Here is a 27,011-nt window from a genome sequence, read left to right on the forward strand (position 1 = left end):
AACATTGTTTATGTGGGAGAAATGTTGGAGGTTCTTTCTGGTGAACTGATGTTGCTCTCGTGCTGTTGTTTGCAATCTGTTCACAGACTGAAAAATTTCATGTTTATTTAAATGAGAATAGCTGAGTTGGGATCACCACCCTTCAACTTAGCCATCTACAACTTGGTCACTACTAAAAGATGGTTTTCTAGGCTGCTTTGTAGTTACCTGGAGGGAGATTTCCCAGGAGTTAAAATAACTGTCTTCATCTGGCTAATTTCTGACAAGATTGCAGATGACCTTCTGCTGATGCCTTCTCTCTCTTAAGTGTAGGGAGCATTGGACATCTAGCTTGCAGAAGTAAGGTTTTGGGCAAGGTGAATTTTGCACTATGTATAAAATGTAAAATGCAAGTTTTGACTGTTAAAATAAGTATGAGTAGGTACCATTATGTAACTGTGCAATACTGTCACGTGACAAAAAGTAATGGAGAGAACCATATACCATAGTATCAGGAAGATTTGGAAAGTCTGCTTGGTTTCAGAGTCTGCGTTCAGTGTGCTTCTACAGCTGTCAGTGATGAGTATTACTAGTATTTTGTTCCTAATTTTCTTCCAGTGATAGGTATGAGTCAGTGCATAATAAAAATTAACATATAGTTCTGAAAATTTTCCTTAAATACTATCTGTGCTGACAAAATAAAAATTAAAAACAGTTCAAATCTAGAGCGGAGAACTGGCCCCTTCCAAGTGTTTTTCTCAATGCTGATGTGGAGTGTCTTACATTCATGTCGATTTTCACTGTATGTTTTAACAGAAATTGGAAAATGAATAAATTGTAATGGTAGATGTTAAAAAAGTTATTATGTCTTGGAAGCAGCAGAAAAAAAGTTATTTAAGCTGACCTTCCTGGATGTATTTATTATAAGCCAGCTTAACCTGGGTAGGAGTCTTCTTGTAAGATAAGTGCATGTGACAGGAAGTGCTAATCACAGTTCAGCATTGTGAGTCCTGACCTTCTGTATCCTGCTTGTACCAGTGATAGTGTGTCAGCCTAATGGAATATACCTAGCTGGACACTCATTTGTCTCATATGCCAGATTTAATTAGTACTTAGACTTTCTATTACAGAGTGTGGTCTCAATTTTTGTCGTAATAGAATTGGAACTAAACTGCAGGAGAAATGACATTATACTTGCACTTCACTGTTTATGGGAGAACACGATTTCATGAATGTAATCCCTTGCTTTTTTCTTTGAAACGTTTAGCTCTTAGGGGAGTATGGGACTCTACAAAGCAGAATGCAGTGCAGTTTTCCAAGGTGCTAGTGCCACATAGCAAATGCTGACATCCTAAATATGTTTTTGTTCTGCCTGAGCCTGTATTCAGGTACTACTATTGGAGAATTGTGCAGAGAGTTACTTGTGTCCATTTACTGCTGAGGATGAGCTGTTGGCATGTCTCTGAGCTGGAATAATGGATCTCGAATAAATAAAATCAACAGATAGAAATTGCTGCCATCTCTCATGGCTTCCTGGTGGTGTGTGCATTTGTGGAGACTCTTCTGCAGGAGATAAGAGAATCTTCTGGAAATTTCCCTAGAAATTGACAGGCAGAATAGGTTGTTCAAGGATTTTATGATGCCTGATGTAGTGCATGACTCCTGGAACAAGTGTATGTCTTACGTGCATGCTCTCTTAGAGTTCCAGTCTCCCTGTCTCCTGCCTTCCTATCTCTTAGAATCACAGATTGAGATGGTTATTCTATCTCTGTTTTTTCTTGTATTTTGAAGTAAGATTGTATTCGCGTATCGTTTGTTTTTATACAAATGTTCAGTAGACTTACAATAGAAATGTTTGATCAAAAATTATAGAATCATAGAATCATAGAACTAGCTAGGTTGGAAAAGACCTACAAAATCATCCAGTCCAACCATCCACCTACCACCAATAACCCCACTAAACCATGTCTCTCAACACTGTATCTAAACGTTTCTTGAACACCTCCAGGGACGGTGACTCAACCACCTCCCTGGGCAGCCCATTCCAGCGCCTGTCCACTCTTTCAGAAAAGTAGAATTTCCTAATGTCCAGCCTAAATCTCCCCTGGTGCAACTTGAGGCCATTCCCCCTCGTCCTGGTGCTAGTTACAAGAGAGAAGAGGCTGACCCCCAGCTCACTACAACCTCCCTTCAGGTAGTTATAGAGACCGATAAGGTCTCCCCTGAGCCTCCTCTTCTCCAGACTGAACAATCCCAGCTCCCTCAGCCGCTCCTCATAAGGCCTGTGCTCCAGACCCCTCATCAGCTTCGTCATTAGCTAGTGTTCACTCCATCTTTTGATAAAGAAGAGTCATTAAGAAATAAGCATAGAGGTTTTGGGGAGGAAAAGTCACCCAACGAATCGTATCTTTATTTTTTTGTTGCTTCTGAAAGTACAATTAAAAAGGGACGTATGGGAACTGTTTTGCGTATTGCCATGCAAATAAGTATTGATAGTACACTGGCTGGATATCTTAGATATGATAAGCAGGGAGAAGTGAAAAGTATGGAACGGACATTGGACAAGACAATACATTGAAATTCTGTTGTTCATGTTATCAGGTCTCAAAATTCTCTCATGCAAACAAAAATGTTTTAACAGCTGTACTGTCACTGTGTTTTACTTCATAGTCTGTTTTTTCATCTTCAGGTTGAATGCCCATTTTGAGGTGAATCTTGATTGCTCAATCTCTCGAGCGGAAATGTACTCTGAATACCTTTCTACCTGTAGTAAATTAGCTCGAGGTGGAATCCTAACATCAACTGGATTTTATAAATGTCTGCGGTAAGAGAAAAATTTGTGCAGCAAAAAGAAGCTATTGTTTGTAATGCAGTGTTAGCAGGGCTAACACATAGCTTAAGAGTTCTTTGAGAAAAGATGTACTAAGTTGGGTTTGAAAGACATGCAGTTTTGAAATTTTAATTGAGATATGTTTATAGTTTAATTTGATTTCATCCTATTTCAGGATCTTCTGTGCTTATAGTCCTTTTAATTCTTTCTCACAAAGTTCTTGAAGGTACTGTAGTTTTCGCTTAACTTGTTCAATGTCTTTGCCAAAGTCGGTTTGACCTTTCGGTCTCTCATGATGAATACTCTGAAACTGTTAGACAATTCTGCTGTATTGCAAAGACACAAGCACTAATGCAGTTACTGTGCATGTAAGAGTAGTGTTAGATTAACATTTAAAAAAAAACAAAAACCCCACACACTGTAAGAGGATAGAGTTACTGTGTTTCTTAACACTGATCTGTGTTCTGTTTGGCAGAACTGTCTTTCCAAATCATACAGTGAAGAGAGTAGAAGATCCAATTAACAATGGACAAGCACATATACATGTGGTAGGAGTGAAGAGGAGAGCTATACCACTTCCCATTCAGATGTACTATCAGCAGCAACCAGCTTCGTCTACCCCAATTGTTCGGGTTGATTCAATTCCTGACATGTCTTCGTCTCCTTCGCCAGCAGGTTTTTTAGTCATTTAAATATTGAGTATTCTGCATTGATCCTCAAACAACAATTGTTTAAAAAATTACCAAAAATAGTTTGCAAGTCTTGGAGTTAGGGACAATTTTATTGAACGAAGTTCTGAATTATATTGTTGTATGTACTTGCATGAGATCTAATACTTGACGTGTCACCCATAAACTTGTCAGTCAGCAGATAAGCCATTGTCACTGCATCATTTATTCAGATGCAATATAGCTGAGAAAAAACTTATATAAAATTAAAAATACGAGCCTTGGGGTTTTAAAAATTCTTTGTTTTGAACTAACTTTTGCTTTCAAACTTTTACCTTATTTATTTCAATAGGACTCCCACATGGGCCACAAAGCGTAGGAAATCATTATCAAAGGACTCCTATTAACCAGTCTTCAACTTTGACAGCAACACAGATGTCTTTTCCAATTCAAGGTGTTCATACTGTGGCACAGACTGTTTCTAGAATACCACAAAATACTGTTCATGCACAGCAGCAAAATGCTCCAATGACTGTTATACAGAATAAAGGTCCAATACCTGGTGAAGTAGTGAAGGCCACAGTAATACAGAGCTCTGTTCCCCAGTCTGGAGTTCCTGTTACTATTGCTGTAGGAGGAGCACCACAAGGTTCAAATCAAAACCACAGCAGTACAGGACCACAGCCGTCTGTTACTGTTGTTGGTTCTCAGACGTTGCTTCACCACCAACCTGTAATTCAACAGCAGTCTCCACTGCATGCAGTGGTACCGGGACAGATACCTTCAGGCACTCCTGTTACAGTAATTCAACAAGCTGTACCTCAGGGTCATATATTTGGCAGAGTACAAAACATACCAGCATGCAGTTCAGCAGTTTCACAGGGTCAGCAGCTGATCAGCACATCATCGCAGCCTGGGCAGTCATCATCTCAGCAGTCCTCTACTGGTAACCAGCAACAAGATACAGTCATCATAGCACCACAGCAGTACGTCACAACTTCTGCATCTAACATTGTTTCTGCCACCACCGTTCAGAATTTCCAAGTAGCACCTGGGCAGGTGGTTGCAATTGCGGGTGTCCAAAACCCACCAACTTCTAGGGTAGGCTTTCAGAACATTGCGCCAAAGCCTCTGCCATCTCAGCAAGTTCCACCTAATGTACAGCAGCCGATGCAGTCACAGCAGCAGCCACCACAACCACCATCCCAGCAAAGCGTAGTGATTGTCAGCCAGCCGGCTCAGCAAGGTCAAACTTATGCACCAGCCATTCACCAAATAGTGCTTGCTAATCCAGCTTCTATTCCTCCTGGTCAAACTGTTCAGTTGACTGGACAGCCAAGCATTACTCCATCTTCTTCGCCATCTCCAGGTCCAGTTACAAATAACCAGGTCCCTACAGTCATGTCATCTTCATCTACCACTTCTCAGTCACAAGGACCCCCTCCTACTGTCAGCCAGATGCTTTCTGTAAAGAGACAGCAGCAGCAGCAGCAGCAGCAACATTCACCAGCATCTTCACAGCAACAGGTACAACCACCGATGCAAATGCAAGTTCAGTCACAACAAGCTAATACAGGAGTTGGCCAGCCTAACTCTGGTGAATCTAGTCTGATAAAACAACTACTTCTTCCAAAAAGAGGCCCCTCAACTCCAGGGGGGAAGCTTATACTCCCAGCTCCGCAGATTCCTCCACCTAACAATGCAAGAGCTCCTAGCCCTCAGGTGGTTTATCAGATGGCCAATAACCAAACGCCAGGTTTTGGAGTACAAGGGCAGTCTTCAGCTCAGCAGCTGCTAGTTGGACAACAGCTGGTCCAGGGTGCAGTCCAGCCCCAAGGGGCAGTACAAACAGTACCAATTTCTAATTTACAGATATTGCCAGGTCAGTTGATCTCAAACAGCCCAGCAACTATTTTCCAAGGGACTACTGGCAACCAGGTTACGATAACAGTTGTGCCAAATACGAGTTTTGCTACTGCAACTGTGAGTCAGGGAAATGCAACTCAAATCATTGCTCCGGCAGGAATTGCGGTGAGTGGGGCTCAGACAGGAGTTGGGCTACAGATGCAAACGCTTCCAGCTACTCAAGCACCTTCAGCTGGACAATCACCATGTACTGCTGCTCCCCCATTCAAAGGTGATAAAATAATTTGCCAAAAGGAGGAAGAAGCAAAGGAAGCAACAGGTTTACACATTCATGAACGTAAGATTGAAGTTATGGAGAATCCTTCCTGCCGAAGAGGAGCTGCAAACACCAGCAATGGGGATGCAAAAGAAAATGAAATGCAGGTGGGAAGTCTTTTAAATGGGAGAAAGTATAGTGACTCCAGTCTACCTCCTTCTAACTCAGGGAAAACTCAGAATGAGGCCAATCAGTGCTCACAAGTCAGTAATGGGCCATCATTAGAAATGGGTGAGAACGGAGCTCCTGGAAAGCAGAACTTTGAACAAATGGACACACAGGAAATTAAAAGTGATTTGAAGAAGCCCCTAGTTAATGGAATCTGTGATTTTGATAAAGGAGATGGTTCTCATTTGAGCAAAAACATTCCAAATCACAAAACTTCCAATCATGTAGGAAATGGTGAGATATCTTCAGTGGAACAACAAGGGAATTTGGATGCCACGCAGCAAGATACTGCCAAAGGTGATCAAGGGGAGAGAATTTCTAATGGGCCTGTATTAACTTTGAGTAGTTCACCTGTTGTAAGCGGTACACAAGAGGCTGCAAAACTGTTAACCCAGCAACTTAGTGGTACCAACACTGATTTACCTAATGGACCTCTAGCTTCAAGTTTGAATTCAGATGTGCCTCAGCAACGCCCAAGTGTAGTTGTCTCACCACAATCTACAGCCTCTGTTATACAGGGGCATCAAATCATAGCAGTTCCACACTCAGGACCTAGAGTGTCCCAGTCTACCCTGTCATCCGAAGTTCGGTCTACTAATGGCACAGCAGAATGCAAAACTGCAAAGAGGCCAGCAGAGGATAATGACAGGGAAACTGTTCCAGGAATTCCAAATAAAGTAGGAGTTAGAATTGTTACAATCAGTGACCCCAACAATGCTGGTTGCAGTGCAACTATGGTTGCTGTGCCAGCTGGAGCGGATCCAAGCACTGTAGCGAAAGTAGCAATAGAAAGTGCTGTTCAACAAAAGCAGCAGCAACCAACCACGTATATACAAAGCATGGTCACACAGGTATGTTGCAGTGTACTTTTTATGTTTATTTCAACTCTGATTATGACTAATGCTGTGAAATGTATGTGAAAATGTAAACTCAGTTGATATCTGTCGCGCAGTATTTTAAATATTCAGAAAATGATGGTTTGCATTCTTTCACAAACTAAAGTTCAAATAGTTTGCATACTTTTTGATATAAGTGACTGTAGTGGTATTTACAATAGTCTGGAGCTTCATAACATACAGTAAGGAAGGAACTTGTGCTCACTTGTTTCTTCCTTAAAGGATTTACTGTTCAGAAAACAAAGATGATTTATTGTTCCGTCTTGTAAAAATGATAGTAGTGTTCTGCATTTTATCTTTGGTCCTTGCTGCATATGGAGGAGCAAACATATTTTTTGCAAGGTAGTTAGGTAATCACTGCAGCTGCATCTGGCCTGCTGAAATACGTTGAAGTTGTTGTATTTAAAGGTATTGTATGTGTAAGGTTTGCTCCAGTTCACTACAGTCAGGATAAAGCATTGCTTTGTAAATGTGTCAAAATATGTGCTTATGTTTGTTCTTTACAAAATACTTGTAATGTTTATTTTATTGATACAATTAGTATTGTTTTTTTTTAAATTCTGTTTAAAAACTTTGGAGAAGGCCTTTTTTTATCTTGAACTTAAAAAAAAAAAAAAAAAAAAAAAACATTCTAAAGTAATTTCTTCCTAAGACTTTACTAGAAATGAGGTATGTCCAGCAGTTTTATGAGTATTTAAAAACTGCAAGTAATCGTGCTTGAGAATACTCCAGTCTCAAGATTTTATTTTGGCTTTGTACATGAACATAAAATCCCTCTCGTAAAAAAAAAAAAAAAAAACCTTACCCTTCCTAACCTGAATAAGAGCAAAAAGAATGGAATATCAGGTTTGGCAGTCGCAGAATTTTGACAGTGTTGAGAGAGGAAATGTTGAGTGTTTGCTAGTGTTTTTTGACATCGAGATACGACAGTTTTCTTTTATTCATTTTCCTTTTTTCTTTCTTTGGTTTTGGTTGGTTGTTTTTGAAGTGGTAGGAAGTTTAGGCCTTACAGACTTAGACAGAGCTAGAACTCAAGTTCAGCAAGTGATGGCTAGCATTACTTCTTTTTCTGTGTCAAGTTCAGTTTCTATAGACAACTCTTTCATGTTTCCATCATGTCATTCTAATTTCCTTTCCTTTTAAACGTACCACATAGAGCTATGTTTTCAAAATGTCTTTAAAATCTAAATATTTACATGTGCGTTTATCACAGAGATATCTGTAGTTCTTCTGATAATTTATTTATCTTTATTCTTACTGGAAACAATTAGACAACTATGAAAGTATCTCTTGGCAGCGCAGGGACAGTGTACTAGATAAATGGCAGATTTTCTGCAGAGTGGATGTATTGGCTATATGTCTTGCTTTTTGTAGTGAATGTTTTTAGCTGCTGCACAGTTTGAATGTCTTTAATAGCTTCACTAAGGATTTGGCTGAAATAGAAAATGGTATGACCATGTCTTTGGGCTGGAATAACTGTTGCCTGTGGCTATTTATTCCCTGGATACGTAGCTGTCAAGAATTTGCATTTGGGTCTCAGATGGCTAGTAAACTGCTAAAATTCCAGGTCTTGAGGAGAGCAGCACAGCTAGCAACTTCATTTATATTAGATTACCTGTTCTATTATGAAAATGAAGCAAAAAAAAGCGGACTATTTTCTATCTATAGATATTCTTTCTATCTTAAAGAATAGGGAAGATGGCATACGCTTTTTTGTACACTTTCCTTAATATTTTGTACATGTTTATATTGTTTTTTCTATTACCTGTGCAAACAGAGATGCTGCCAGTGGCTTCTGCCATCCAGTGCAAGTCTGCTTAATGTCAGCCTCCATGGAATTTAGCTTGCCCTTGCTTTCTTCAAAATCATGAAAGAAAACTTCATTTAAAAACTGTGTTGAATTATAGACAGTACTGAAGTCATCCTGTCTAGCTCCTCGTTCCCCCTCTCCCCCTCCTCCCCCCAAAGCTGCTGCAATAGCCATTGTTCTGCTGGAAAAGTAGATGCAAAGTGTTACCAATATTGAATCTGCTTTTAGGAGTATGTTTAAGACATCCATAAGTACTGCATCGCCTAATTCTTAAGAACTCAGCATGAATTTCACTTACGACAGTTAGGTCTAAGTCCTCTGTAATCATAGGAAATTATTTTCTCTCTCCTATTTTGGGAGTCTGCCTTGTATGATAAACAGATTCCTTGTCTCTGACTTTTTGAAAGGCAGCAGCTAAGGAGCACTGTTTTCAGTTGAACATCTGCATTGTTTTATGGTCTCTACAGTACCTCCTGTATGTTTCGTATCTTACTGCAGAAATAAGAGAACAGACTTCTTCTGCTAACAGTGTGAAATTTGGTATGAATACAATTCTGTGAAGACAAATGGTGAGGGACAGGAAATAAAGGGATATCAGCCATGGCAAAATTACATAGCTGCTGAAGCTGTTAGTACATGATTTCCTACTTGCTTGTTATCTTTAAATTTTAGTTTAAGCTAGAGTGCGTATTTCAGAGAACTAAGAAAGAAACAGAAGAAAATTTGTAATAAAATTAGACCACAGCAGGCAGGAAGGGTGGAAAAGAAGATGCCAAGGACAGCAAATAGAGGAAGAGTGTTGGTTATGCAGCAGGATAAATTGTCATAAACTGCAGAGAGAGGAAAAGGAGGAGGCTTGAACCAATGAAAAGGCAAACAAAAAGAAGGGGGGACAGCAAAGTGGAGGCAAGGAGAAGAGCAAAATAATTCTCAAGGGAATGTACGTTAAGAGAAGGTCGGTTTTGTGATATGAAAGGTAATATGAAATCAGCTGCCACTATACTCTTGAGAGGAAAAAAATGGTTTGCCACAATAATGAAAATTATGAACTTCATATTTATGAGAAAGCCTGTGCATTGCTACCTAAATCCAGTTGGACAAGTACAGGTATCTTCCATATATCATCTCTGATTGCTTAAGTGTTAATTGCACACATCAGAACTCACTGAAAAGTAACTACTTAAATACTAACTTGAAAGATTTTTTTTTTGCATTTTTATACAACAATTGACATGTAGTGCACAGTGTTGGATTTTTTTCTTATATTTTGTAAGCCCTTGAAAATGTAGTCTTGAGAGATGACGAAGTTGGCACTTTACTTCGTTGGCTTTCTTTTCTTTTATTTCCTTGTACTCTATTCCTGGAGTATGGCTTTCTTGAGGTATTGTGCTTGACTGATGGAGAAAAAGGAAAATGAAATGAGTAGTTACCTACCTGTTTGCTTACTTTTTCCATTTGTTTTCTTACTCCTCTTAAAATTCTTCCAAAACATCTGCTGAATATAACCATCTGTTGAAACCCGGTAGGTTTATGTTTTGAAGAAGCACTCTGATATTTCACCAGGTTCCTAGAAGTGAGCAAATCAAATCTACATAGGTTGGTCTGAAAGTAATACCTCCTATATATTTCCATGGAAACTACCAGAGATATAAGGAGCATAATAACTGTTTGATAGAGCGAATTCTCAACTGCAAAACACTATTCTTCAAAGTAGACGCTACCGTTAGCTATTTATTTCACCAGAGATGAACAAGAGCCTACATGTTGTGCTTGTAAAAAATAATAATAATAAAAAAAAATCTGCATGGCCATCCCAAGCTTGACTTGTCTTTCACATTGCTGTTGCTCCCACTGAAACACACCACCTAGCACCTTACTGTGCTGATATCCACTGTTTGGTCTCCATATATGGTCAGCGAGCTTTGATGAATGTCAGTGGGTGCAATTTTTTCTGCATGGAGGAATTCAGTGCCACATCTTTGCTTCATATGCACTTCCATGTGAGATGCCATTTTGTCACACTGCCCCTCTGCTGCCATCTGTTGTGCAGTAACAAAATGCAACACAGTATTAGTTGGAAGGTTCAACCTCTACTGCAGTACCACAGACACCTGCCTCTGACTAACATAATAAAATAAGAGGCATTACTTTTGGAGCAGTCCTTTTAAATTACCTTATCTCACTTTTAAAATAATCACTTTTCTGCTCATCACTGTCATCCCCTCGTAATGCACTCCCATTTCTCTTAAGGCCTCCCCCTTTGTAGCATGCTTGTGTGGAAATTCAGAGGGCAAAAACTGTGTAAGCATCACCTTAGCTATTTGCTTCTGCTCTCCATTGTTTGGGAAGCTGAGAATTACTATGCGCCAGAAAGCAGGTGTGTAGCCACAGGAGGTGTAATTCATTCTTAGTCACAGAGCAAATGAGTTTCTCAGCTGGAAGTACTCAAATTCGGAATCTCTATATTTTTATTGTTCTTCACTTGTGAAGCACACTGTTGCAAACAGATTTAAACCTTAGCAACCTAACAAGAAAAGAACATTTGCTTTAGTGCCTACCCATCCACCTGACCCCGCATTCATACTCAAATTGTGCTATATTCATTTCAGCATATGGGTTGCCTTTTAATGTACATTCGTTATCTTAAAGAAGTGAAACATGACGTTTTTAGTAATCATAGAATGATCTGGATTGGAAGGGACCCATCCAACCTGACCTTGAATGTGCCTCCTGAGATGGGGCATCCACAACTTCTCTGGCTAACCTGTTCCAGTGCCTCACCACCATCTGAGTAAATAATTTCTTCTGAGTATCTACTCTAAATCTTCCCTCTTAATTTAAAACCTTTACTCTTCTTCTGTCACTAAGTGCCCTTCTAAAAATCCCTTTCCAGCTTTCTTGTAGGCCCACTTTATGTGTTGGAAGGCTGCAGCGAGGTCTACCTGGAGCCCTCTCTTCTCCAAGCTAAACAAGCCCAGCTCCCTCAGCCTGTCTTCATAGGAGAGGTGTTCCACCTCTCTCATTGTCTTTGTGGCCTCCGCTGGACCTGCTCCAACAGCTCCACATCTTTCCTGTGTTGAAAGCCCCAGACCTGGTTTCAGTACTTTAGGTGTAGCCTCAGGAGGACAGAGCAGAGTGGGACACCTCCATCGCCCTGCTGGCCACCCCTCTTTTGATGCAGCCTCAGGATATGGTTAAGCCACATCAGTGCAGAAAGAGAAGAAAAATATTAGAAGGACCATCTGTATTTTTTTAAATTTTATGTATAGCAACGTGTAGGACAGGTAGTGAAATATATTTGAAAAACTATTAGTAGTTTGAAGTGTTGCAGTAGGATGCAGTGCTCAGTTGTAAGCAAAATTTTAACAGGCGATCCTAAGTATAGACTCTAAAAATAATATACTTTGTGTTTAAATTTGTAATTCTGTAAAGACTGCTGTCTAAGGATTTTCTTCACAGTGAATTGGAGGGGGGATCAAACAGCTGCCTCTAAAGTCAACATCAGTGACGTAGTTCAAGGAGTATGCTCTGAGAGCAATACAGCCAACGTTGTTGGTGTTGGCTACCCATCTCACTTATATCTGCCTTGCAATATATTCTTGTTTTCATTGGCCCAGGGAGCAGGAAGGGAAAACTATTCTTTTTCATCATCCTCCTTTGTATTTTAGTAGTCTGTGCTAGGTTCTTGATGAGGCAGTACCTCATTTCTGTCTTTTATGTGGTCAACTCAAAAGTAACTTTTTTATCTTGAAGATAAGAAATGACTGTAGTTAAAAATAACTGGTAAAGTAAAGGTAAAGTTAAGATTTATTAAAGATCAAGTAACTAGGAAAAAAAAAAGCTTATTATTCTTTTTAATTTGTAGTTCAAGGAATTCTTCATGTGTATAGTCACAGCTCTCTACTGTACAGGAATTTTAGTAGGTTGAAAATGAAAATAGATGCTTTCTAGGATGGGATTGTGCCTGAGCCAGAACCTGCTGTGATGAGAAGTGCATTGCAGAGATCCTGATGGTTCTTAACAGAGCAGCTTTAACTCAGCTGGGTTTATTTAGCTGTAGTTCAGCATTTACCATGTCTCCATATCGGACTTTGCCTTCTCCACTAAACCAAAGTACACTCTGGTAATGGAAAAATGATTCTAGAAGAGGTTATCTGGTTCCAGTCATGGCAAGTCAAGCGAAGTCTGGTGTAGCCTCCAGTTGTGAGAGCAAAATTGACCTGTAGAGCAGAACAACTACATCTGTACAACACCAAAACAGGCTAATGCAGGTCACAGCTGGTTATATGTTTGCGCCCATTGACATCCATTGACACTTGCTGAACATTTCAGTAGACCAACCAGTGGAGGTGAGCAGAGTGAGGTGGTGGGTGGTGCGTTTCAGCATTGGCAACAGTGACAGTGGGTCACCTCCGCTGGTGCAGATTTTTACAAGTGGTGCATGCAGGCTCTTGTTCATTGCTGGCAAAAATGTGTAGCTAATGTTGGTGCTGTGTTGAAAAAATAGTTTTTCATAGTTGGGAATTTGCTCTTTCAAATATTGTGTTATTGTGCTCTTTGTAGCTGTTGTAGTTTCCATGGAAATAAATAGGAGGCATTACTTTCAGAATGAACTATGTATGTAGACAGGCAGGCTTTATTTCTGAGATAAACTACTGATGGCAAGCAACCCGCATAACTCAGTTTTGCGCAGAAGACAATAAAGTTATAGAAATCCTAATTTCTATCATCAAAACTTGAGCTTTTACATCTAAGCACCTGTGCTGCAGGCTGAGAGACGTGCCTTGAGTTGAGATCTTGCTGCAAAGACCCTAGTAATCAACAACAGGACATGCTGGAAAGCTCCTGTAAGGTGTTTAAAGGAATTCAGATCATAATGGGGTAGGAGTTGCCATCAGAAATTGCAGTTAAAGAAGGAATCAGTCTGTAAGAATGTTACTTCTGTGTCTCTCTTCAGGAAGTTACTTGAGGCTGCCCTGTGTCTGGTTGTCCTGTAGGCTCAAGTCATTTATTTGTGCAGTGTTTTAACTCCTTCAAGACAATTTGCTGTGTTCAAGGGTATCCAGAAACATGTCAGACATAGTTACTGGAAGGTCAGTTTGTGTGGAACTTGTAATTTATAGCAAATTTTGCAGAATAGCTTAGGTCCTTTGAGAGAGGAACTCACTAAATATAAATGCATTCTTTATGTGTGTGTATATGTAATATAAATATTATATATGTAGCTGCCCTGCTTCAGTTAGTGTTTAGTTTCTCAGAAATGTGTATATTAATGTTCTGTGTAAGCACTTGTAAGTCCTTAAAATGGCACTCAGTGAACTTGGATGAGATGCTGATGTTAGAGGTACCTTTTCAGGCCAGGAGTCCAGTGAGATCTGATTTGCAGACGTACTGAGTGGTGTCAGCTGCAAACAATAATAATGAAGAGAGCTAACCTGAGTATATAAGGATGCTCTAAAGCTCTTTCAGTTGTGTTGGAGTACTGGGCATTTGATTTCTGGAGGAACCTGGAGTTATTAAATGTTCTTGCTAGTGGAGGAAATTTTGTGAAATTTCTGATGACATGAGGAGATTTCTTTCAGTGATACTTTTCCCAGAAAGAATTCATTCCAGGAATGAAATATCTGTCATATTTATTTCCTTAACATACACAACTAACATTGCATTGTCGTTGCATATCAGTGACATAAGTGAGGTAATTCCTAGCAAGTATTTCTGGGTTTCCTTCTGAAATAAAGGAGTTTACATTCTAATATTATTTCTCGTCTCTGGAGTAAAGGAAGGAAAGCTTTAAGATGTTCAAATGTAGAACTTGTGCTTCAAAAAGTAAGACCTAGGAAAACAAATGTGACTTCTCCTTATCTGTTGAAATATACTGTGATCAGTCCAGATGATGGATGGGCAGTAAATTTAGCTTAAAAATGCATAGGCATTGGAAGCACCTAATGCTACCAGCTTGAACAAAGCTACCCAACTTCACAGTACCATAGCAATAAGAGATTACTGAACAACAATTACTGCATAAATTTCAGTTTACCAACTTTGTATTTTTTTTTCCCGCAGGAATCTAGAGTAGAAAAAAATTGGAATCAGTTTGTTCTGAAAATTGTTTCCTTTTCTGAACTCTTTCATTTTTGGTGTTTAACGCGTTGTATTCTGTATCTTAGTTCTACTTATTTAAAATGATACTGTCTCATTAAAAATAATGTTTAAAACCTTTGAATATCACTAGGAGAGCTTGCCAGGAAAACCCTTGAGAAAATTCATAATTCTGGATTAATTACAGGGTTTGCTTAGAACGGGGTAAATAATGCATGAACCACACATTGAATGATGAGAATTAAATGAAATCCTGAATTCATTCAGTAATTTCACTCTCTCTTCAGCACATTAAATGAGAGAGAAGTTCTGTAGGGATAAAAAGTTGCACAAAGACCATGATTATGTACTGCTGTAAGGATGCTAAATGAAGATTGCAAAACAAGCTGTATTGCTGACTCCGGATGATTTTACTTTCAGCTTCACTTTAAAAGCGCCTTGCTAAAGGGAGGTTGATCTTAGAAGGGGTCTGCTTGTGTTTACCTGTGTTAAAAGATATATTGTGAAAATGAATTACCCAGTCTGTTAAATTGATTAGAGAACCTTAGGTGAAAATAATTCGGAGTTCAAAATAATTTTCATTTATGACTAGTGGACTCAAGGGTTCTTTCTTACAACTTTTCACACATGCAGGTCACAGGCATCATGTAATAGTCCCGTGCTGTGGAATTTTTGCTGAGCATTGTCATGTTTTTACCAGGATTTAGACTTGGATATGAGAATAGTTTGGTTTTGATTCGTTTTGTTATCTGTCTTCTTCATCACTAGTGTTGTACAATCTGTAAAGAGCTCTTTGTGATATTGTTGTCTACACTGCCAAAAGGGAGCAGCAGGAAGGAAACTTAAGACCACTGTGCAAATGAAGTTAGAAGTTGCACTTAACTGTTTCTTTCTTCGCAGTTAAAATGTAAAGCTACTCAGTAGCAGAGCTGTAATGATATCACCAAGGTATTGTGTGCACCATTTGAAAATGGTTTGAAAGCAGTTTCCTTTGGTTTCATGCAGTGTTGCATTCCTTTTGGAACAGTAGAGAATAAGAGAATGTTAGGTCTAGATAATATGTAAAAGTTTAATGTTTTTCCTGTCATTATTCTCATAAATGTCTGGCCAACCAGAGCCTTCTAGGAAAAAAGGAGGCAGAGAAATAATAATCTAAAATAACCAGAGTTCCAAAATTGGGTAATCAGCATCCGTTATTTTTACTATTCAGAGGAGAGTGAAAAAAAAAAAGAAAAAGAAAAAAAAAAAAGGTGTATTTTGCCTACATTTTGAACTTTGTCGTTGACTTAAGATAATTTTTATCCAGTATTAAGATAAGATTCTTATAATGTTGTGAGAGATAAAGGGGGACATCTTTTTCCTATTTGAGATGTTTGTACTTTGCTGTACACAAGCTATAAAGCGTGGTTAGATGTTCTGGTGTTTTGTATAAAGGTACAGTGTGGTTTTGCAAGAGCTTAAAGAATTACATCATTGCAGAGTTTTATGGAGAAGAAATGTCATGGTTTAAGCCTACTGCTCTTTGACACTGTTCATTCAGCATTATTCAGATTACGTTTTTTTAATGTGCTCTGTAACACAGACTGTTGTGTACTAATGAGACAGTTGAAGAATTCCACAGACACAGCACGTAAAACCACTTTATCAAAGAAAATAAGGAAGTTTTAGATATATTGTTGGTAATTTTACTTTTTACCAATATTTTCTCCTATATTTAAATGGGAAAGTAAACTAATCCCAATGCTGATATTACACCCCTTTCAGTTTGCCATTTTTCTTTTCCTTTAAGTAAAAGCTTTATAAAGTAGCAATAACCTTTGTTCCACTAGTACCCTTGAGAAATACCTTTGGATTCATAATTCTCTGTTTGAATTTCGACGTAAGAGTTTGAATACCAGAAGCGTAGGCCTTAATGCTACGGTGTAAGAGTTGTATGTGTCCCTGGTTGTTGTGTCTCTTAATGCTTATTTGGAGATCAAAGTGTTAAAATCTGAAGATTTGTTCGTTGATTGAAGTGTAAAGCAAAATATCTTTGAGCAAACAGTGAACTGTTTTTCATGTCTTATTACGTGCCTTGTTTAAAACTGTGTTTTAACCTTTTCTACAGAGCACACCTGCAACGTCGATACCAACAGTGCAAGTACAGGGCCAGCAGCTCAGTTTGCAGCCACCTTCATACACTGCAGCAAGTCAGCATGCAGAGCAAATGAAGAAACCTGGACAGAACTTCATGTGTCTATGGCAATCTTGTAAAAAGTAAAAAGCTCCTTTATTTAACTACCTTTTAGTAATAAGTAGCAAATGCTTATGTATGAAAAGGGATTTTACAAGTTCTATCCATTGTTTCCTTAAGATACCTTCTACTTTTGTAATAGGAAAAGAAAAAGTGAAAAGTGTTGAGGAAGCAGAGGTGGTAGAAAGCAAGATGTTTAGCTTCTCTCAGTTATACTTCAAAACAGAAAACATATACTAGATGGCTTTCTTCTAGTTTTATTTTTCATCAGAAAATTATTTTCATGTACTTAAGAAAAAAAATCCAGTTCTAAAGCTTGTTCTCTGTATTACAAATATAAAAATAGTTGCTGTACTCCAGTTACAACTGTTGAGTCATTTTCTTACATGTACAGCTTTTAGTATCTTCCTTGTATTTCCAGTTTTGCAAGAGTGGCATATTGTACTTCTCTATCCTGGTCAAAGTTTTATTTAGATTATGATTAATTATAGTAATTATGGAACCATTTGTATGTCACGAGACTCCCTTGTCACAAAAGGAAGTAAAATGGAACTTAGCCTTAGGACTTGTCAGCATTGATTAGAATTCTTGGATTTGTTGGTTTTGTCCTTAAAAAAGGAAATAAAGAGAGGGAGGTGAGCTAGCAGACTTTTGGATGTAGGCTTACAAAAACACATAATACTCTCCTTTTATCTATATGTATATCTTGACACTAATTTTTTTTAAATAACATAGGTTTGTGAATGTGATTGGTTTTCAGTGAAGGGTACAGACTGATGAAACAAAGGTAGCTGTCAAATTGCCACTTGGAAAACAGAGATATTGCATGAGTTTAGGACGGGCATGAAAAAGGTTGAGACACTTAATTGTAGTTGTTGGACACGATAAAGGAGCATACAGATGGGCTCATTTGGCAGAAAGCTGTTACACAGATGTTCAGAAAGCAGGAATGAAATAATGGAAAAGTTAGAATTGTTTGAACTGCTGGTGAAAATGAGGCATTTGAACGCAACTGAGAAATAGAGGAGTACTGAAGGACAATTTGTAGAACCTCTGACAAACTAGATTTGGTTTCTTTCATTCCTTGTAAACAGTACAAAGATCATTAAGTCAGTGTCAAAACATATGTATTTTAGATAAGATTTTGGATGTTGCTGTAGCTATCTACTAGATTTTATTTTATTTTTAAATCCTTGCCCTGATTTCATCTAAAGAGTGATTTTTGTGTCTTTGGTAGGTGTGTATAAGAAATGCATGTAAGGCTACTGAGATGCTTTACTACTAATAAATACAAATAAAATATTAAATCCATCTTCTGCTGGCTTCACAGTAGATGCATAAATACCTGTGTTGATAGAAGAGTGGATTATACTGTGGTAGAACTGAAAAACGGAGAGTTTTTCTTAACAGAAGCCTGAACTGAAGTTTTGAAGCATAAGTTAGTCATCAGCTTTCTTCTGTGTCTTCGGTTATGTTGGATAAGTTACACAGAACTGAGGTGACATCTAACTGTGGAACAGATTGATGTCATGTGTGAGCTAAGATGTGTTTACATGCAGACAAACCTTGGGGCAGGAGAAGGAGCAATACAATTATGATTACCGTACATTATCAGTGTTGTTGTAAGCCTGTCTTAAGCTATTATTCCAGTAAATTTTCCTGCAGTCAGTGGCTATGCCCCGTATTTTGTAAGTTGATCTGCGTGTTCAATGTCGAAGATACTGTACTATTTCTGTTGCTTTAGTTTCTCCTGTCATTATACTGGGTTTTGTTCATCGTTAAGTTTTGTTGCTTTAAAAGGCCTTCAGAGATTTTGCATCGTTACAATGTAGTCTTTCTAATGCACATTTCTTGTTCTTACACTGGTGATGATTTTAAAAATACTTATTTTAGTCCCAGCCTAAAACCAGTTTGTATAAATGTTACACTCAGCATTCTTTGTGGTGAAGAAAGAAACAAAATGTTAAGTTAGCATTTTCATCACCGCTTATATTGCTTATGCATATTCCGTCACTAGCTTGATAAAAGACAAAGAGTGTCATCTCTCCTGGTGGCTTCCTGTTTCTACTCAACACATAAAAATTGGGACTTACCCTATTACTAAGGGTAACTGTGAAAACAGTCACAATCTTAGCTGTTCTTACTGAGTTGTTTAAGCAGGAAACAAGAAGCTTCAGTAGGTTATCAGTCTGCTTCATTAATTTTACATCTGATACTTGGTTTCATCCATGTTTGCTTAGTCATTCGATACTAAGCAGTTAGGTTTAGCATAAGACAGTGATAGAGCAGTGCTTCCTTTGTGGTATCCACAACTGACCGAGAAGGTATGGCAGCAGATTAAGTTGATAGCTATTTAGATCTGTTTGCCTGTACATATTCTTTATTTTTATTCTCACAAAATATTAGCATTAAATTTTTCTTACAGGATGCATTGCAGGAGGCATTGAAGGTCTTTAAAAATATTTTACTGACAATCCGGATAAATATGAATAAATAAAATTGTATGCTTTTTTTGTACCTACTGAATTGCTGGTGTGACCAGCAAGATTCCAAAGGTGGGAGGAAGCGTGTTGTTTTGTTTTTTACAATTTAATGTGGAAGCATTATACCAGGTATTGATACTTCATCCTGCAGAGCTAATAGAGTGACGTGAAACACACCACTATGTGAAACATGTCCGTGGCATGTTCTTTATTCAGTACATGAACTGTCTGAAGACCACAACAAGATCAGGCCCAACCATGCAAATACTGGTAAAGATAAGCTTCTCTCAGATGAATTCTGGTTAAGTATCTGAACCAGGAGTAAAACTGTGGAAGCTGTCAGTCAGCACGCTGCCTTGCATTAAGGATGTAACAGAAAGTAGGTGTTTTGCTTTAAAGTTCAGCTGTCTGCAAGTACTGCTAATTTCTAAGGTTAATGTAAAAGCTGTTATTTTGTTTCACAAGTAGGCAGGAGTTGTCTGCTCTTGAATTGCTTTGCATTTAAAAAATAAATTGGAAATGCTATCGAATCTCCACTGTCTGTCAGGTCAGCTATTAGTTTAATGTTCTGTTCAGCAGCAGAACAGGGTGATGGAGGAATTAAGTGGAAAACTAAGAGGTTAGGTTCACCTCACCATATTCTCAGTACTTAAGTTTTATTTTATTAGTACTGTTAGATTTTGCTTTAATGCTTATGAATAAATAGTTTTTTTGAATAAATTTAAGTTTTGCAAACTAATAATTTAGATTCTGACTGTTCTGCTTTAGTTATTGAATGGAATCTTGTTAAAGTGAAAAGTAGTTTTCCTTGCAAAGTTGTAGTAAGTCGTAATCTTCTCAGATCAGTATTTCAAGTACAGCATTGAATGTATTTATTATATAGTGAATGAACCAACGTGTTTGAAATGGCAGAGCTTTAAGAAAAATAAAGCTATGCTGAATAAAATGTTGTAAACGACATTTTGGATTTCACTTATGCCATGACACTTGTTTCATTTGTGCCAGTGATTATTCATAGAATGGTTTGTGTTGGAAGGGACCTTAAGGATGCCCTGGTTCCAGGTTATTGCAGTAGGATTCAGTTTGTAACTCAGACTTGTCTCTGCCAGCCTTTTGACACTGTTACGAGCTTCCGGTAACAGTATTTTGCTGCTTAGGACTACCTATTGACTGCAAGCATTGTATCATGGGTGATACTGAGTTGAGTAGTGGCTCTTGGCAGGAGGTGCCTTGAACTTGTCCATAACCCACTGCTGTAGGTTGTAAGATGGTGCTTCATCCTTTGGCTGCTCACTGTACGTCTCTGGTTGGAGGTCATCTTCCTCTCAGCACTGATCAGCCCAGTGAGTTCGGTCAAACATCTTAAATACTTTTCTTGTTATTTGAAACTAAAATACTAGCTTGTGGACTGGAGTGGCTGAGGTGGGTGCAACTGTGTTTTCTTATCACTAAGACTACTATGGCAGTGGCCTCCATCCAGCAAATGGTGGCAGTGACTTCTCAAATGGCAGCAGCTAGATTACCAGATCGATTCTATCCAAGCCGTAGGCATGTATTCACAAGCTGGGTTAGTTGTATCAAAATGAATTGTAAGTGGCTAAGTCCTTCATTTAATTTGGCCATTTTTTGTCTCTTGAAGTAATGGATGCAATTTGAAATGACTGAGTTATATTTAAGATATATCTAGACTGAAAAGGACAATCTTAGTCACAGTTTTCATTTAATATTTTTTGAAATATAGTGGATCTCCATTACCATTTCATTTTTGATGGGCAGCAAAAGATGGGTTGTTTTAATGTACATGTGACCATTTGAAAATACAGGTCTAGGAATGCTAGATTTATCAGTATTTTGAGGTGAGTTGTAATTTTGCTACCACTTTGAAATGGAGGAAAACCCTCATCATGCTGAACAGGCCTTCACCAAATAGAACATGGAAAAAACACACAGTATGCAGTCCTTGAGCAGTACAGGAGCAAGCTTAGGACAACTTATTTATATTGCTGCAGAAGCACTTTATTTGCTGAAGTATCTTATGCCATATCCTTTAGGACTATGGGGAAGCAAAATGATGCATTTAAGATTTAGGGAAGTCATTTAAAAATGTAGGTTTAAGTGAATAGGTCACAAGGAGTGATATCAGTGACATCTTTCAACTTCTGTGTGCATCAGGAAATGTTGTCTGCCCATTGTCTTGAAATAAAAAGTTCACGTACTAAAAAGCATAAATTTTACATTGATCCTTATTTTCCATCATTTTTGGCAAGTATTCAGTATTGAGTATAGGATAAATTGTGTTGATTCTTTTTTTTTCCGAATTAAAGTTCAAATAAGGTCTGAGTATGGCTGTCAGTAAAGAAGAAAAAAAAGAAAAGTAATGAATAAAATCCAACATTTTGTGCTGCTTGTAGTTCTTTACTGTGTTTTGCTTGTATTGCATAGAAGTTATCTGTTGCAAGTGAGATGTTTTATTTCTTTAGTATAATACAAATGGAAAATCATGATATTTTAATTGGATTCGGGAAAATCATAATGTCATTTGTTGGTAGCTCACTGATGATATATACATGTTTTTTTTTCCATTTAAATGTTTACACTTTTTCATTTATTAATCCATGTTTTGTTTCGGGAAATAAAAATACTTAGCCAGTATGGGTTATGCTTGTGATATTTGTGCTGTACTGTTAATCAAAATTAAAAAATGTTTTAAATTCTCCTTCCCTCTCTTTTTGTAGGTGGTTTCAAACACCATCACAGGTTTTCTATCATGCAGCAACTGAACATGGAGGAAAAGATGTCTACCCAGGGCAGTGCTTATGGGAGGGATGTGAGCCTTTCCAGCGGCAGAGGTTTTCCTTCATTACCCATTTACAGGTGCAAATTTTCTTTCATTACTTCAAAAAATAGTAGGAATTTCATGAGAAATTGTCACGCACCTTCTCACTGTCTCCCTTTTTTTTCCCCATACAGGATAAACATTGTTCCAGAGATGCTTTGCTTGCAGGATTAAAGCAAGATGAACCTGGGCAAGGAGGAATTCAGAAGCCTTCCAATAAGTAAGAGACTTAGGCCTCCTTAGCACTAAAGAAAATGAGAGTATTGGAATCACTGGAAGAATTTGTGTATTTAGAACTTGGTTTATCAGGTGAAGCTCTACATGGAGTCTGTAACAGTAATTAAATTTGAGGTCCACTGCATTAAGACAAACTAGTAAAAGAGGGGAAAAGATCCTGATGTGGGAAATACAGTTAAATTATCATTAAAAGAGCAGGTAGTTCTTGAAGGTATGTTTGCCAGTACTCTATGATGAACATTATTCTTAAAATACTCAACTGGATAGGATTTTATAACTTCTACTGTAGCAGATACGTGCTTGTAATGCAAATGGAAAATTACTTGGGTACAAATCAGCTCTTTCATACAACTGAGTTGGATTGTCTTGTAACTTGGAATCATAGAATCTTTAAGGTTTGAAAAGACCTCTAAGGTCATCTAGTCCAACCGTCAACCCATCACCACCGTGTCCACTAAACCATGTGCCTCCAGCTTGCTGTGTTCCTTCTAGTTTTGTGGTCAGGTACTCTTATAATAAACTTCCTTTTAAATAAGTCATAAATACCAAGACCTCTAAATCTTCTTATTTTGCACTCCTATCTGGAATCAGGTTTGTGTCTCCTCTTCCCCAGGATTATTTCAAGGATCTGAAAATTACAGAGTACAAACCCATTGCGGTGGGGTTGTGTTACTGCTGGAGTTATTCAGGATTCAGTTGCTTGTATGCTTGTATTAAGATGAGGGCTTTGTTAGCAACTAACTGGAATCTCTTTATTGTAAGCCAGATAAGTGATTTACATGTTCCCAGGCAGACTTTTGCTGTCTGTTATGTGGCTAGTTAAATTGCTACCGTGCTGCTGGAGGCAGCAGCGAGAGAAAACTGAGAATGAAAGCTGTGAAATAGTTTTTTTATTATTATTATTTTATTTTTTTTTTATTAAGAAGATAAAAAGATCCCCAAACTTCTTTAAACACAAACATATGATTGCCTTACAGTGCCTTATTTCATTAAACTAAGCAGCATTCAGGCCTCTGAAAACCACAACATGAAGAACGATGGTAAAATGTAAAGTCTTAAATACTTGGGAAGTGGGAAGCATCAGGCTGATACAATCTACATGCGTGATGTGATTTCAACTCTGCCATTCCAGAAGCGTTCAGTCACACAGATAACACATGCAGTAGGCTCTGTCTTTTCAAGTTTCTTTAGAACTGGCACAGGTTAGGAAAAAAAGCTTTCATACATCTCTTATTCAAAGGCAGAATTCCTGAATTAGGTCAGAATCAGAAAGTAGAAATGTATACATCAACAAAACAGTTCTCAACAAAACACTAAGACTGCAGCATCACAAGATACTAAGGATATCATTTCAGAATATGAGTTGAAATCAGAGCTTCACACTACTCCAGACAGGAGGTTCTGACTCTCTCTGCCATCTCATGTTCCTTCTTGTGGCTGTGCATTCTCACTATTTACAGAGAATTGGCTTTAGCTTTTATCTGACTGCATGGAATAGATTAGAAATAATAATACAAATTAAAAAAAAAACACCAACACCACAAACAACTGATCAGCTGAAAAATGGGTTTGCCAGTTTAGTTGAATGCACTAGCCTTGCAGTCAGTTGAGCACTGGTGCTGGGGGTAAGCTGAAACAAAAGGAAGGAATGAGACCTTTCTGTGTCAGCACTCCTAGCTGTTAATGCCACTTAGCTGTATCATGAAATCACAGAGCTTCCCTTTTTCTTTCACTCCGTTTGCTCATGTTTCTATTACTTCTCTTTTACTACCAAAGAAAAAATCAATAAACAAGAAAAATGTATCTATTTTTTATTGTATGTAACCCACATACTCTGCTGTGGAACTAAGTTTGCACAACTGTAAAGGTCTCCTTGGAGCCATGCTATTTTTTTTTCCTTGTTGCCACTGAAACAGATTAGATAGCAGGAGGAAGTTTTTCACTCAGAGAGTGGTGACGCACTGGAACAGGTTGCCCAAGGAGGTTTTGGATGCCCCATCCTTGGAGGTATTTAAGGCCAGGCTGGACATGGCTCTGGGCAGCCTGGTCTAGTGGTTGGCAGCCCTGCACTCAGCAGGAGGGTTGAAACTCGATGATCTTTGAGGTCCTTTTCAACCCAGGCCATTCGATGATTCTGTGATTCTATGAAACTGGTGGTATCAAGCTATCAAAAGTATTCTTTATGCAGCATGGCAATGGAACAGGAGATAATTGCATTCAGAGGATGAGTGGTATGGTTTGACATTAAAATGATGTTGAAATTAAGAAATTTTAGATCTCTAGAGATGCGTCCGTGCACACAGACACAAGTCAGTCCACTTGAGATGCCAGTAACATTTTATCGACTTTTTTTTTCCAAAACAAAAAAAAGGAAGGCAATCCATATTTATTGCAGTTGTCCCAGTAGTAACTCAGCTTTCTAAATTATGTTATGATAGATGTTCAAGAGAGACATTTGGAGAAGCCTCTGTTGATGAATCATTGTTCTTCTCGATATAGAGAGAACAACAATGGACCAGAAATTAAAAAGGAGAATCAATAATTACTGTGCTGCATAGTTTCCTATAAACATATACAATTGCCCAACAGTTTCTTAATTCAACCCCTGCCCTTCTCTCCTTCCTTCATAAAGGTTTTCAGAATGTTATTTCTCATCAGGAGAGGATGATGGAGATTATGAACTGAGGTATTAGGGAGGAATTGGCCCGTTTCCACTTCTTTTTGCTAGAAAATACCTAAATATTGCTACAGAGTGATTTTAATTTTAAAAACTGAAGCATTTACATCTGATTTATGCTACCTTTGCAAACAAGCACTAATGTATGTTTCTAATACGTTGGCATTTTCTAACAAGGTTATACAAGAATTCATTATAATATGATATAATATATTGAAGTGTGGTGATATTTTTCACAGTTGGTCCTTGAGTCATCCTTTGAGATGATGCTTTAAAGAGTCTTACTTGTTAAGTTACATACATGAACACTCTAAACTCTAGTTGTGTGACTTGTGTCAAAGTTTTACTTGGAAGAACTTTGACTTCAATGTTAATATTTAAAATTAAGGATTTTTTTCCAACATGTTTGTTACTTGTACCAGCTTTATAAAATACCCTGTGTAATTTCTTAATCTGAGTTTGAAAGCTGCAATAACAGGTAAATGTTGGGTCCAGTTTAACAATTAAATGTTTTATGTCTTAGATCATAATTTAAATGATGTTACCTTCTTTGCTTCCCACTAAGCACAACTAATATCAGTTTTATATCGTCTCAGTGTCTAATGGTCCCGATAAGCTGGGTCAGGTTTTAAACAGCTGTATTTTTAGGACATTCTCTGGCCAAATCTCAGTTGACATTTGTATAGCCATTATCACTGTTCACCTTAAATTCTGTCTAACAAAACATTTCTTCAAGTAGGTACGCTTCAGGAAGGTCGCTATGTCATTAGTGCAACATATTGTACTTTTCTATTGCAAATGTCATGGGTGATGAGCAGTACTGCTTCAAGAGCAGTGCTTTTTTTTCCCCACATAGAATAATGCTCAGAACACTTCAGAAGGCTTTGCAATAAGGTTTCTCTCTGTGGAAACAAAAAACAAATTGTGTAGCAGCACCATGTGTTAATTGATCTCTCTGTTCAAATGGGTTTAAAAAATTATCAAAATAAATGTCCAGAGTTGTTAATCTGTTAGAAAGTGGTGTCGAGTTTATTGTTACTAATTCTTTCTTTGGCAATGTAGGCCGTCAGTTGTAGGGAGTACAGCTGCTACTCCCAGAGCACAGAAGGCCATTGTGAATCATCCAAGTGCTGCCCTAATGGCATTGAGGAGGGGATCAAGAAACCTTGTCTTCAGAGATTTTACAGTAAGTATTGTTTGACTCAAGTATTATTAGATACAAATTGTTGCTTACTGCTATGGAGCTTTTACTTTTTTTTCTTTCCTTTTGTAGGATGAAAAAGAGGGACCAATAACTAAACACATCCGATTAACAGCTGCCTTAATATTAAAAAATATTGGTAAATATTCAGAATGTGGTCGCAGGTGAGCATAGTTTGATTCTTCTAATACCAGTGGGCAGTGTTTTGTTCTGTACCAAACAATAGGTAGTATTTTCTTATCCTTTAAAAACAAGAATATGTATACTGACAGTACAGTTTTTCTGCCAGTTCCTCACTGCTTAGCTCCCCACACAACTGCTCCACATCACCTTATCTAAGATAGTGTTTGTGATCCAGACTTTTGAAATGTGTCTGGTAAGTTCAACAGGCTAAATTTTTGGAGGCAAATGAGAGAAGTCTTTGATACGGGTCTGTCCCTTTTTGTCCTGGAAGCAGTTCTGCCTGACTATGAAAATTAATTCTTCTGTAAGGAACCTCCCATTGGCCATACCCTTCTATCTCAACTCAGGAAAAGGATGAATGATGTTTTCTGAAACTGTGGTGGAGTGGCACACAGTTGCATTCCACATTTGCTACCTCTGTTACTTTTCCCTTCAAAGTTGGGTCAGTTCTAAAGAATGACTTAAGCAGCTTTCCTCTGACTTGTAGGAGATCCTTATTATCATAAGTCACTGTTGTTCTGTTTATTTA

The 27,011-nt window shown here is 38.0% G+C and overlaps 1 protein-coding gene across 4 annotated transcripts in view; it reads left to right on the top strand.

The window, feature by feature from the left end:
* The window catches only part of ARID2 (AT-rich interaction domain 2), a 107,124-nt gene that overhangs the window by 76,764 nt on the left and 3,349 nt on the right, over positions 1-27,011 (top strand). For all 4 annotated transcript variants that reach the window (XM_021385001.1, XM_021385002.1, XM_021385000.1 and 1 more), the window contains 8 exons: positions 2,669-2,803; positions 3,285-3,484; positions 3,830-6,678; positions 16,740-16,888; positions 22,084-22,222; positions 22,319-22,404; positions 26,161-26,284; positions 26,372-26,463. In XM_021385001.1, coding sequence (XP_021240676.1) covers positions 2,669-2,803; positions 3,285-3,484; positions 3,830-6,678; positions 16,740-16,888; positions 22,084-22,222; positions 22,319-22,404; positions 26,161-26,284; positions 26,372-26,463 — 3,774 coding nt within the window. The remainder of the gene's footprint in view (positions 1-2,668; positions 2,804-3,284; positions 3,485-3,829; positions 6,679-16,739; positions 16,889-22,083; positions 22,223-22,318; positions 22,405-26,160; positions 26,285-26,371; positions 26,464-27,011) is intronic.

The sequence above is a fragment of the Numida meleagris genome, chromosome 1 (assembly GCF_002078875.1).
Source record: "Numida meleagris isolate 19003 breed g44 Domestic line chromosome 1, NumMel1.0, whole genome shotgun sequence".
Lineage (NCBI taxonomy): Eukaryota > Metazoa > Chordata > Aves > Galliformes > Numididae > Numida > Numida meleagris.